This window comes from Thamnophis sirtalis, unplaced genomic scaffold (genome assembly GCF_051295495.1).
Source record: "Thamnophis sirtalis isolate CommonGarterSnake01/CBP01778 unplaced genomic scaffold, rThaSir2_p1.2 scaffold_6, whole genome shotgun sequence".
NCBI lineage: Eukaryota > Metazoa > Chordata > Lepidosauria > Squamata > Natricidae > Thamnophis > Thamnophis sirtalis.
This window is the reverse complement of record NW_028261386.1, coordinates 20,757,906-20,772,001: the sequence shown is the minus strand read 5'-3', so window position 1 is coordinate 20,772,001 and position 14,096 is coordinate 20,757,906. Positions and strand designations below refer to the sequence as shown.

The window sequence follows — 14,096 nt, the reverse complement described above, 5'->3', positions numbered from 1 at the left end:
AGCAAGATACTTTCCAGAAATTGTTTGTTCACTCTTCGTAAGTTCTGACACACACACATTTTCATTTCTCTAATGGGGATTATGGCTTATAAGAAGTTATCCTAAACTTTCTTCTGTTCCAGTGTAAATAAACAAGCAATTCAGTTGATGGTAGAGAAAACCGAGGTTAGGAAACTAATTATGTTACATATGAACCCCAATTCCCAGCATCCACAACAAGGTGATCAATTCTGAGATATCCTGAGAAATTTAGGGGCATTGAGAGGGTTGTGAATTCATCATCCTGACTAATATGAAAAAAATATCATGTTTCTGCTCATTGGTTAAATGTAACCTAAATAATAAAATTCATATATTGTGAGGCTAGGCAGTTGGATTATACAGGCATCTTGTTTGGCTTTTTTCCACATAACCCAAAGCCTTTTTCAGCTGCAGATTTTTGTGATGCTTCTGTGCTTGTTCTGCAGATAAGCCTAGCATCAAAAAGAATATTTTAACATCAATGTTTCATAATTTTGTACACTTTAGAATAAGAGGAGTAAATACATCCTTTCCAGATGTCTTAGACTATCAAGTAGGCTTCAGGCTGGGAAAAGGATCCTTCCCCTGCTTCTCTGTCTCCTCCTGCTACTAAGATGGGTACCTTGCATATCTTGGTTCATGACACAGAATTTGCCTACTTCTGATGTGTGGCCACTATCTGTCCCTTTCCACATTCGTTCACTCTTTCTCTTGAGCAACAACAGTCGCTGCAAATTACTTAGCACTCTGAATCTCACGGAACAGACTTTTGCTCTCTGCTACTATAGGCGGTTCTGTAGAACCGTGAAAGATGTTTTAATAACGTATAGTTTTTGACTTTTACTGTTTAGGAATTAAATCAGTTCTTCAGTTTTTAATGTCAGTAAATTCTTGCTCTTGGTTGACATTTTTTTAAAGCTCTTTCTGCTCATTGCTTGTACTCTCCTCATGCTGCATAATTTCCAGGCCCTCGTGTGATTATTTTTTTTTGTATTCTCATTTTTTGCTTTCCTTGTCATATACATTCAGTTCTAGGGCAGATTGGGTGGCCCAGGGTCAATGACTTCCATGAACCTATTTGTGTACCCCAAGTTTATAATTGAGACTGATGTACTTTGCCTTGGAGAGCTTTGACAGCTAAAACAAGTGTCTTTAACATTTGCAGAGAGGTAAAGCAGCCCTAAGATCTCTAGCTGTTTCCCCCTCCCCCCAACACCCTAAGTCAATCTTTCCCTTGTTTTTAACTTCACCTTTAACTTTTACTCTCTTTTTTGGGAGCAATTTCCCTCAAATTTAACTTTGTTAACTTTTTTTATTACTACTCTGTAGATTCTGTGGCCCTCTTTAGAATATTGTTATTTATGGCATTTCTGGAGGGGTTTCCCCCCCCCATGTGATTAGAACATGAATTTGTCCACCCTGTCAAGATAATTGAAATAATCCATGGTGCTGGTGTGGTTCCCCTTCAGTGTTCAGTTCCTTGGACATGTCTCGCTCTGTGTCGGTCACAGCTGCCGGGCAGTGCCGCTTGGCCCCTCTGATTCAGGTCATTCTAGACTGCAGCCACCTCTATGACTACACAGTAAAATTGCTGTTCAAGTTACACTCCTGTAAGTACAAATTTATCTATTCCTTTTTGTCCTGAATTCCATCACCACTTTCATTCTTTTTTAGCTACTGTAATTAAGATGACCAGGACACCCCATCTGATCACCTACAAGGTGGTATTACTATTCAGTGAAAAAATGTCCTTAATTAATCATATTTTGGTTTTGTTTAAATTTTGAAATTGTTTCACAAACATATTTTAGAAATACGGTCTCACCTGAGATGGGCCAGTATTATTGTTTTCATATTGGATTTGTTTCTTTACTTTTTAAAAAATTTCAGTGAGGGCAGAGGAAAGGTGATAAAGTAAGATATAATTAAATATGATGTGAATCATTCATTCAATCATTCTGGGTGTCTTAAAACATGAGTTATAATAGGAGACAGTGATGGTTTTTACCATATGCAGTATATCACAAAGTAAATTGAGAGACCCTCGATCTGAGCTTAAGAGAAAGGGTTTTAAAGGCAGAGGATCTAAAGATCCGTTGTAGCATCGTGCAACCTGAAAAGATAGGCATTATATATATACTGTATATCAGTGTTTCTCAACCTTGGCAACTTGAAGATGTCCGGACTTTAACCCCCAGAATTCCCCAGCCAGCATTCGCTGAAGTCCAGACATCTTCAAGTTGCCAAGGTTGAGAAACACTGCTGTATATATTTAGTAATTTATCCATCCTGTCAAGACAATTGAAATAATCCATGCTGCTAATGTGTTTCCCCTCAGTGTTCAGTTCCTTGCACGTTTCTTGCTCTGTATCAGTCACAGCTGCTGGGGCAGTGCCACCTGGCCCCTCTGATTCTCTTGTTTGCATGTCCAAACAGATATGGCTAGCTGAGCCATCCAAATATTCTGCCGTTCACTCTTTTTCTTGATATCTTTTCTCAAGGTCTCCCAGCTGATACACTCCAAGGCCACAGAGACCGTTTCCTGGAGCAGTTCAAAAAGTGAGTGAGTGTGGGGGGGTGGGTTGTTTGTTGAGATGAGGAAGGAATAGGAAATATGTCTGTAGGAAAATGGTCACTATGCATTTAAATTCAATAGGCTGTTTATACTCAGCCCGCTGAATATAAATAGTCAGATGTTTTGCCTGATTGTTGGATATGACACAGTTCTCAACTTTGCAGGAGGCAAGGTGTTAGAATGAGTGAATTTGGGGAAAATATTATGTGAAAAGTAGAACTAAACATAGAATCAGAACTAAAACACAGCATTATTCTATTTCAAGATAATTCCTGCTCTTGCTTCAGCTACCCTACCAATCCAAAAGATTGGATAAATTGAATAAAGAATTCTCTAGCAATCCATTACCGGTACTCCTTGGTTTACAACCACAATTGAGCTGAAAATTTCTGTTACTAAGTGATACAGTTGTTAAATGAGTTTTGCCCAGAGGTGGTATTCAGCAGATTCTGACCAGTGCTGGAGAACCGGTAGCGGACATTTTGAGTAGTTCGGAGAACCGGTAAATACCACCTCTGACTGGCCCCACCTCCCATCTATTCTCTGCCTCCTGAGTCCCAGCTGATCAGGAGGAAATTGAGATTTTACAGTATCCTTCCCCTGCCACGCCCACCAAGCCACGCCCACAGAACTGGTAGTAAAAAAAAATGAATCCCACCACTGGTTTTGTTTGTTGCCAGAACTGTTAAGTGAATCACTGCAGTTGCTAAGATAATAACACGGTTGTTAAGTGAATGTGATTTCCCATTGACTTTGCTTGCCCAAAGGTTGCAAAAAGTTATCACATGACCACAGGTCAGTGCAACCATTGTAAATATGTCACTTGATCACACGAACATGGGGATGAAGCAACGGCTCTAAGTGTGAAAAACAGTCATAGGTCACCTTTTTTTAGTGCTGTTGCAACTTTGGTCATTAAATGAACTGTAGTAAGTCAAGGACTACCTGTGTTTTGTGTGCTACACACACTCTGGCTACCGGATTTGAAGTTTCTAAACAGATTTCTACTTTCTGATACTATAAATCTTTTGAGTATAAACAAACTGATGTTTTGAACCATTGATGTTAACAATGGTCCTTAACAAATTGATGTTTTGAAATAGCAGTAGCAACAGCAGTTAGACTTATATACCGCTTCATAGGGCTTTCAGCCCTCTCTAAGCGGTTTACAGAGTTAGCATATCGCCCACACGGTCTGGGTCCTCATTTCACCCACCTCGGAAGGATGGAAGGCTGAGTCAACCTTGAACCGGTGAGATTAGAACCGCTGAACTGCAGATAACAGTCAGCTGAAGTGGCCTGCACCCTAACCACTGCGCCACCTCAGCTCAGATCTGATTTATACTCATGATATTATCTATATTTGGTTATTGAGTGTAAAGTGGTATTGAGTTCACTTTTTTTAATCACAAAGTTTCCAGGGATCTCCTGCTGCAGTTATGCATTCTAATTAGTAACATTGGAGAGAATTTTCCCCCTACTCCTAGCTCCTGAGTCCAACTTACACATTGTACAGCAGCTGCAATAAAGCTATTCTTCCCCATAGAGGTTCAGCATCCTGTTCCTAAAACTGTTCCGATTTCTTTTCATATATGCATTATTAATACTTACGTCCCCTCCCTCCCCCAACAGGCAGAGTAATGTGCAGTCTTGGTCGTAGCCAAGTACTATCTGGATGAAAAATTGCTGTGTGCTGCTCCCCTTCCACCTTTGTAAATCACAAGGGCGTTGACATTCCCTCCACAGCAATTTCAGATTTATTGATTTATTTTGGCAGACCATAAAAATGTATATAAATAGAATTGTGAGATACGTTGCGTACAAATGTCCCAAATAAATAACTAAATAATATATACAAAAAAAGTAGAGGTCATAGAAAGGAAGGCTTATTTCTTTTTGTGTGCTATGGTAGGGAGATTTTTATTTTTCAAGACCAGTGGCAATGCTGGGAGAGGACACCAATTAAAAAATATTTTACTTTCTTCTATTGGTCAGCTAGAAGGAAAAAGGGAGAGCACTCATTGGATTATGTTCTCTGTGATTATTCAACTTATAAGTAAAGGGGTCTGTAAAGGGGGTGTGGATAAGCGCACCAGCGTGCCTACCGTCCCTGTCTTACTGTCCCCATTTATCTGTATTTACTTCCTTTGTTCATGTTTATGCTTGTTATCTTATACATGTTTGACAGACAAATAAAATAAAATAAATAAATAAGTACCACAAACATTGGTAAATGTTCAGCGTAGTTTATCGTTAGGATGATGTTGACTATGCATTTAATTTCAAATTGCCTCGTGAGGGAATGAGTTGTGTAAATTCTGATGGTGTGGATGTGCTCTTTCATAGCACTATCTCACAGGTGTCAAACTCGATTGTGTCACGTGACGTATCGTGTATCGTATTTTTTGGGGCTTTGTAGAGCAGGGGTGGGCGTGGCTTGTGCGCCACCAATCCGACCTGCTGGCCGCCAGTTTGACAGGCACTATCTGATTAAGGAATCTCCTTTAAACTGTCTTCGGAAGGAATCAGCCCTGTCAAAACAGACTGCATACTAGCTCCCAGATGAGCAAGTCCCCTGATCAACAAGACTTATCATTTTGATTGTATTTCTGTTTCCTCCTCATTCAGCTCCTTGTAGCCATTAAATCAACAGTTAGGACTTTTTATTTTCCATTAACAAATGTGTGCCTTGAAGTTACATCTTTATTTTCGTCATTGACCAGCATATGGAGAGTGGGATACAAACAGTAATTTTTAAAAAATGTTATTTTAAAAAAGATTAAAATGTACACACACAAACACATATATCCCGATATAAGGATGGGGGAGTACACAAGATTAAAAAGCATAAAAAAAACCACCAAAGTCTCATTTAAAAGAAAAAAAATCCATAAAAATATAAAATGTATATAAATGTCTAAAGAAGAGTCTAAAAAAAATCTAGGGGGAGAGGTAGGAATGTTAGATGAATTTAGGGGTTAATAAAAGTTCATATGCAGCAAACTAAATCTGCCACAATACAAAGCACTTTTTAATAAATGCTCATTAAGACCAGTTTATGACATAGGCTTCATCTGACAGATTTTAAGCATTGCTGTGCAAAACCTGGCAATATTATATGTTGTAGCAGGATTAATACTATATCTTCAAGCAGCCGCTGGGTATAGAATTCTCTTGTTTGTCCTGGGTTCTCCCTCCCCTCACAGTGACGGTGAGGGGAGGTAGTACCAAATCAATTTTGACTCCTGGCAATAGCCCTAAAGTACTTTTTTGGCAAGATTTTTTGAAGTGGTCATTTCTTTCTTCCTGGAACTGAGTGAAAGTCACTGACCCAAGGTCACTCAGTGGGTTTTGTGCCTAAGTCAGGAACTCATACCCTGGTTTCTAGCCTAGTGCTTTAACCCCCCTTATGGCTTTCTCCCCTTATTTTTATAGGATTTTAATAAAAATAAGAAATTGTATGCTTATTTTGTGGTTTCACTTTCTTGACACCCTCTTTATGGTTCTAGGTTATCTGGATATGTCTTGGAGACCTGACCTTCTTTTCATTTCTTATATATGTCCTTTTTTGTTTCAATATTATTTTTGGCTGCTTCTTTCCTTATTTTTCCCCTTAATGGGATTATTTTCAATTATGGTTCTAGTGTGTTTAGAACTTCTCATACACCTTGAACTCTTTCATATTTAGTTTCTCTAATTCTACTTGTGACTGCTGTTTTTATTAAAGTCCACATTTTCCTATACTTCTTTTTAGTTCTACTAAAAATCAAGAACTCCAGCATTACATGGTAACTTTCCTACATTATTTCTGTTACTTCCGTGTTAGCATAAAGACAAATATAGCTGATTCTTCATTTTCCAAAATAGAAAATGATTAACAAGGCAACTCAGGAATTTCCTGAAGGGACAAACTTGGCAGTGTGTTTCCCAACTGGTCAAAATAATTAAAATCTTTTAGCACTACTATGTTATATCTTTTTGAAAGATTTTCAAAATGATAATTGAAAGGCTTCCTCCACACCTTATCCTTAACTGGGCATACCTATAAATTTACTTGGATGTTTAAGCAGGACAAGTCAAGGGTTTATTTTAATTATTTCTGTTCCTTTTGAAACAAATAGTATCCTTTAACTGTATTTGAATTGTGGGCTCATCCCCCTAGGATTTGTCAATGACAACTCTTTAATCTCTTTAATTAAAGAAATTAATTAATTTAATTAATTAAATTAATGCTTTAATTTTTAAACTATATTATTATACCAATATGCTTTGGTTCCTTTATGGTTGAGTAAGCCAATACTGAGAAAGGCACTCAGAAATAGTGGTTCTTGCTCATATTTAGAATTTTTCATTCCTATGCTAAGCTTGCCAGGGCTTTCCCAACTAAATATGAAAGGGTTCAAGTTATGTTGAAAGAAGAACCCAAGATAAACGCTATTGGTGGATTTGTAAACAAAACTAACCAGGGTATATGGACAATGATCACCTACTGTTGTTGATTTCAACAGCTGATATTCAAGCTATAGTTCCTTTTAATTTACTTGAATATCATTAGGTGATTTTAGTTATAATATTATGAAAGAGGAACAATAATATCTATTTATATCATATGCTATAGTATTTATGTTTATACCACATGAAAGTGTTCTGACTCCCTCCTCCGTCCAGTAACGAAAGCCGAGACAAGCTTAACTAGAATGTACTTTTAATAGCAAGAAGCCAAAATCTCGGTGGCTGAAAGCCAAGCAAACAAACAGACGAGGACCTTGGCAGCAAGTCAGACAAACCTTGGCAGCAAGTCAGACAAACCTTGGCAGCAATTCAGACAAATCTTGGCAGCAATCCAGCCTGCCAAGTTAGTTACGTTCTCTTTAGTCAATGCATTGACTTCTGCAAGAGGGGAGTGTCACAAGCAGTCTTTTTTATAGTCTGGAGAGGAGCCTAGTGACCACCAGCTGAGCACAATTACCTCCTGTAATTGCGTAATTGTTCCTGACACCAAGTAGCTCTTCGATGGCGTGTATCCAGGAACAACTCACTGCTGGCTTCTGGATCACTCTCCCTTGTCTCCTCCCCACTGCTCCAAGACTCAGGTGCCAACTAGTGGCCAACCAGTCTCTCTGCACCCTGCTCAGAGTCGGAACCCTGTCCAGGATCCTCCAGAGCCAACTCATAGGGCCCCTCACTGTCGGAGTCTGGTGGCAGCTCCAACGGTTCCTGCTGGGCCACAACATGAAAGTAAGAACAATTAATCAATAGAACAGTTTGCCTCCCAGAGTTGTGGATGCTCCATCACTGGATGTCTTCAAGAAAAGATTGGACAGCCACTTGTTTATCATGAAATATGTTATCCTGTCTTGGGCTCCAAGATCCCTTCCAGTCCTATGATTTTGTGATTCTATTTATTGATATATGCATGCACATATTCAATTTATATGCACAAATTTCAAACAAGTGTTTCTGGAGGAGCTCATAATACTTTTTAAAAAGCAAACAAAACAAAACATGCAAAATAAATAGGTGGAAACTGAAATAAGAATAACAGTCGTAGATGCAAATACAACACCAAAAACTCCACAAGACCCCTAATACACAGAGTCTAACACACATTGTTTTGTATATTATGGATTCAATTCATTTTTCCATTGGCTGCTTTCTAAACAATCTTGAATCTAGTACCAAAAATCCCCAGAAATTTGGATTCAGTTTAAATAAATACAAAATTCTATCAGTAGGACAACATTGGGCCCCAGTGTTGTTATTTGCTGAGTACGATGAGTTGTCTTGCGAATCTAAATATTACACTGAGTGATAGGATGGGTCAATAGGCCTCTACTGCAATTGTTTTGCATTATCATTTCAACATTGCTGCTATTTAATGTCTCTTCTCTGACCTTGAATGATCATCCTGATTCTGGATTGCCATTTCATTTTGCTTCCCTCTGAGTCTGACAGACTGCCCAGATGATTGTTTAAAGTTTGCTAGACTTCAATATATCTTTCCTTAAATTTTACAGACTGAAGGATCTCTTGTATCGCTCCAGCAACCTGCAATATTTCAAAAGGCTGATTCAGATCCCACAGCTGCCTGAGGTGAGGATCCATGACTTTCTGTGAATGTCATCCATAGAGTTGCTATTCTCACTTTTCTTCATAGCATTTATGCTGAGGCTGCTTCAGCTATGACTTAAGGGACTTGTATGTCATAACTGAACTATGACAGTTGGATGTATGAATAACAGAATAAAAGGGACCTTGGAGGTTTTCTAGTCCAATCCCCTGCTCAAGCAGGAGACCCTATACCATTATAGACAAATGGCTGTCCCAATTTCTTCTTAAAAACCTCCTGTAATTGAGTTCCCACAATTGCTGAAGGCCAGCCATTCCACTGATTAATTGTTCTCACTGTCAGGAAATTTCTCCTTAGTTTAAGCAGTTCTTGGTTTTCCTTTTGTTCCTTCCTGTGGCCAATGTTGCAGTAGAACTTAAATGCAAGTGAGGTTGCTCCCTAGATATAATTTGTAATCCGCAGATGTATTGAAAATGACAGATGAATAAAAGATGAACAATAAAATCTCAACTGAAAAGAAAAAATAGTATCAACTAAAAGTAAAAAAATGAAATATTAGCTTGTCTTTAGTGTACTTTTTTTTTAGAAAATTAGTAATTTGCAATAATACTGAAGAGGTTCTTCCCTGTGTAGTTTGTAATCCACTGAAGAAAGTGGAGTGATAATTGCAGATAAATAGAACCTGCAGTGTCTTATTGTAGTTTAGGGCACAGTTTAACAATCCTCATAAATCAGTTTATAATCTCATAGATTTGCAGTCTTGCTTTGTGATTAGTGTTTAATTTAAGCAGACCCTTGTAGTGTAAACAAAGTTTTGAATAAATGATCATTCAGTTTTCTCAGAATCATTCAATCTCTCTCTCTCTCTCTCTCTCTCTCTCTCTCTCTCTCTCTCTCTCTCTCTCTCTCTCTCTCTCTCTCTCTCTGTGTGTGTGTGTGTGTGTGTGTGTGTATAATATTCAGGCCATTCAGGATTATTTAATTCATATAAAATACAGCTCAGAGATAATAATCCTTATAGATCCTTATAAATATAGCAATAGCAATAGCAGTTAGACTTATATACCGCTTCATAGGGCTTTCAGCCCTCTCTAAGTGGTTTACAGAGTCAGCATATCGCCCCCACAGTCTGGGTCCTCATTTCACCCACCTCGGAAGGATGGAAGACTGAGTCAACCTTGAGTCAGTGAGATTAGAACCGCTGAACTGCAGATAACAGTCAGCTGAAGTGGCCTGAAGTACTGCACCCTAACCACTGCGCCACCTCTGCTCAAATATGCAGCACTTGTGGTTGGAGAGAAAAAAAACACCTTTGCAAACAGATTTGCACCTAATTCTTTTGCAATTATATCTTTGAAAGTATGCATAGTTAATTGTAAAAAGAACTATCCGGTTAATATTGAAGAATTAAAAAGAATACTGTTTATATAGAGAAAAGAAGAGATAATAAATGCTGTGATTTGTCTCCCCCCTCTCTCTCTTCAGCATGACCAAGGGGAGGGTGCCTCTCTTCCCACAGAGTGCTGACAGCCACACTACTTAGCAGAACTCACCAGAGTAAAATTTTGCATCTAAGTAAAACTTTGTTTCCCACAAAAATCTTCTCTCCAAGCCCAGTCTTTTCTCTATTCACTCATTTTCCTGTAGGTGCAATTCTATGCTTGCTTGAGGTTTTTTTGAGGCTTTTGAAGAGATTATTTCTGGTTATCAGTGGAGAGAGAGGTTGTTACACCTCTGCTCCCCATTCCAAGTAGTCTTTGGAATGCCAAAATGAGCAATGAGCAATAACCTTGGGCACTACAGTACTGACTTACTATATGCGCTAAGTTTCTTTAATGCAACAGTTCTGTATCATTCTTTGTTCCATGCACTAGAATCCCCCCAACTTTCTGCGGGCCTCAGCACTCTCTGAACACATCAGCCCTGTTGTTGTCATCCCATTGGAAGCTTCATCCCCAGACAGTGAACCTATCATGGATCTTGTTGAGATGGAAACTTCCTCACAGCAGGTGAGCAGAAAGGCAGAGTTCCTTTGAAGAATAGAAAACCTAGGCCCATCCCAAGCAAAGTGGTATTTGTTCTGGCTATGATGATGTGAAATAGTATTTCAGTTTAGCAAACTTTGTCATTATTCAGCCTTTGTCTTGTCAGAGATTTTCAAGAGTTGGAAAATCAGTGCTAAGACTTTTTTTTTGTAGGCTTTTCTGCTTTGGGTAATTGATGGAAAGCTGTTTTCTATGAAATAGAAAGATCTGATTACTCTCTCAAGAAATTGGGGGCAAGCAGAGTAGAGAAATCAAGTGTATTTGAATGGTTTCCCTGGTGTCAAAATAATGGGGAGATTATCTTCCATGTCCCTGATTTAGAAACAATGCCTGCTCTCCGTTATCTGTAAATTGAGCTCCTACATATGCTGGGGTATCAATAATTGTTGTTCCCTTTCTTTCTTTCTGATTAATCACTCTACTGAAAATTCCCTGATTTAAGTCAAGGCCCTCTTTCCCTGAGTTGGGATAGTGTGCAAGGCAAGTTTATCTTTTCACGAAGCTAACTGCTTCCATCTTATCTTTCAGAGTCTCTTTGACAATAAGTTTGATGACATCTTTGGCAGTTCTTCCAGCAATGATCCCTTTAACTTTAACAGCCAGAATGGGATGACCAAGGAAGACAAGTGAGTGATTATTCATTTCTTACTATGCCCTTTATTGATTTAGAACAAAACTTTACTTTCATTATTGCTGAACAGATGCTTTTTTCATATACATGTACAGAGTGCAATGAAACACCCAAAATAGCTTACCAGGAAGCATCTTCATAATCTATGCTTTATGTATGGGACAGTAACAATTGCAAGATCTCCTTTTGGGATGGAAGTAGAGTAATTTCTAAATGTAATTGCACTTAGGTTCTCTGTTCCTCTCTGCAGCATGCGAAAGTGGACTATGTTTCTAAAATACAAACTAGTAACATAGAAATTTGTTTTGGTTTTGAGTTTATGTTTTCTTGCTTCAGAATGTGGATTTTTTTTCTTTTGCACAGTATTCCTGGCACTGGCCATGCTCTAAATCCACCACACAAATGGCATTATGGTGGAAATAATAGCATGATAGCCAAGCAGCTGTAAACTTTATTGCCTTTGATAGAGAACTTAATGTGTTTATTTCGAAGCATCAAGAACTTCTTCTTAAAATATGGTGGTATAGTGGTTAGAATGCAGTACTGCAGGCTACATCTGCTGACTACCAGTTACCAGCAGTTCAGTTCAGATCTCATCAGCTCAAGGTTGACTCAGCCTTCCATCCTTCTGAGGTCTGTGAAACTGCTTAGAGAGGTCTGTAAAGTACTATGAATATACAAGTCTAAGTACTATTGCTATTAATTCGGCTCCTTTTTTCATCCTGAGGTCTCACTTTGCTTTCCTCCCATCCAATTTAAAAATATGTATATCCAAATTGCACAAGTGTTTCTCCTTCCTTCCAGGGACAGGTTAATTGAACAGCTGCACAGAGAAATCGATGCCCTTAAGGATGAGCTCAAGAACTTCAAAGCTGAGGTAAATTTAAAGTCTATTACTACAGGCATGTTTTTTCTAAGCCCAAATACAGAAACTCACATTCGCTTTGGACTCTAGTCGGGAGATGAAAGTATGTAGGAAAACCAGAAAAACACAAAATCCCAGGAGATACAGAAAAGCGGGATCTGCTATCCTTTGCTTTACTATCCAGAAAGAAGTCATAAAGCATTCCAGAAATGCAAAATGCTACTTAAGCTAGAACTGAAGATAGACTTTCATTTTTGCTGTCATAATAGCAATCAGAAGCAAGGGCCCGGTATTTCCTTTTAACCTTCTCTGCTCTGAATTATATTAGACCAGGATGAATTAATCCATAGGCATGCAGGCTAAGAATATAAGAATACGGTAAGACCTCCCTCATAGACCATTGTTCCAAAGCAGTAACCAGAAATATTGATAGCATTTACCTTTTTCTATTTGTCTGTGCTGCCAACCTTTCTACAACAAAGTTTTAGAGTTGCACTTTTTAAAAACGAATGGTGCCAGAGTCCAAAGTTCAAGACCAAGCTTCAACTTGATATCCAGTCTTGATTTATTTGTTATGGTATGTGCTTAACTCTGCGTAGCCAGAATAGTGTAATCGCTTCAATACTAATGAGGTTTTCTCAGTGATCTTTCTGTTTCACCCTCTCTTTAAACATGGTACCTGCAGAGTCACCGCCTGGTGATGCAGCTGAAGGGACGTATCAGTGAGCTGGAAGCTGAGCTGGAAGAGCAGAAGCACCTAAAGCAACAGGCATTGGATGAGAGTGACTTCTTGCACACAGAACTGGATGAATGGAAAAAGAGGCACGAGGACACAGAGAAAGCCCAGCGAAGCCTGACAGAGATTGAGAGTAAGCTTTGAAAAGAATTTGACAACTGGGGCCTTTTTTTCATCAGTGACAGAAAGACAGCAGTTTAGGCATCATTCACAAATTGCAGATATGTGGCCTCTTCACCAGAACAGTCATTTTACTAGAAAGCAGTTAAAATTAGTTTCCTATAGAAGCCACTTAGACCGTGATAGCAAACTGATACATATTTTGGCTCTAATTTTTAAGGAACATTGCAGAATGTACTAGAGTAGGCACACTAATAATCTGTCAGCCTCCTTAACAAATACTGTAATAAGCTGGCTGCCTGGCCTCAGTTTATAGAAGCAGGACTTGTATGTGGATGGAAAATCCCATAATAACCACCCAGAGAAGAGTTTAATCAGTCCCCAGTTTTCTTTGGGCTATCCAGATGTGGCACTCAAACTATATTGAAATGCAGGGCTTCAGTTTTAGAATTGATCTTCCAGTTTAGAATTGGATCACGTGAGAGAGGAGGATTATTCAGATATTCCTTTGGCAGAGGGGCTGAAGGAAAAAGGGCCCAGTCCTCCCTAGTTTTGGGCTGACGTGAGAGCTGCACTGGACTCAGCTTGTTTTATGAAGTGATCCTCCCTCCCTCCTTCCTTTCAGTCACAGGCAAGGTCCTGTTTGTTTCTGTTATAGGGAAAGCACAAACCACAGAGCAACGCTATGTGAAGCTAAAAGAAAAACACAGTGAGCTGGTGCAGAATCATGCAGACCTCCTGCGCAAGGTAATGCTGTCTTACTTCCCTCCATTGTTCAATGGTAAGAGAAAACCAGGGGTCATCTTGCCTGGCTCTGCACGTTGAAATAGGATTATTCACTGATTGCAAAGCAAAAAGCCTTTGGGATGAGTTAAGGCTAAACCCTTATTAACAGTTGACATACTGGCACAAGAGATTTGAGACTGTCTGGGTCAGCTATATGCTTCTTTGCCATCCTCTGTAGACAATATACACTGTCATATATTTTTCATTCACTTAGACCAGGGGTCAGCAAACTGCAGCTCTGGAGCTG

General features: G+C 38.9%; 1 protein-coding gene across 4 annotated transcripts in view; it reads left to right on the top strand.

The window, feature by feature from the left end:
• Positions 1 to 14,096, top strand: part of HIP1 (huntingtin interacting protein 1) — a 62,383-nt gene that overhangs the window by 37,678 nt on the left and 10,609 nt on the right. For 3 of the 4 annotated variants that reach the window (XM_087717342.1, XM_087717341.1, XM_087717343.1), the window contains exons 8-15: positions 1,491 to 1,631; positions 2,523 to 2,580; positions 8,614 to 8,689; positions 10,541 to 10,675; positions 11,240 to 11,337; positions 12,147 to 12,219; positions 12,893 to 13,076; positions 13,722 to 13,810. In XM_087717342.1, coding sequence (XP_087573468.1) covers positions 1,491 to 1,631; positions 2,523 to 2,580; positions 8,614 to 8,689; positions 10,541 to 10,675; positions 11,240 to 11,337; positions 12,147 to 12,219; positions 12,893 to 13,076; positions 13,722 to 13,810 — 854 coding nt within the window. Of the gene's footprint in view, positions 1 to 80; positions 1,191 to 1,490; positions 1,632 to 2,522; positions 2,581 to 8,613; positions 8,690 to 10,540; positions 10,676 to 11,239; positions 11,338 to 12,146; positions 12,220 to 12,892; positions 13,077 to 13,721; positions 13,811 to 14,096 lie in introns of those variants that run through there. The other variant, XM_087717344.1, reaches the window with a different exon arrangement.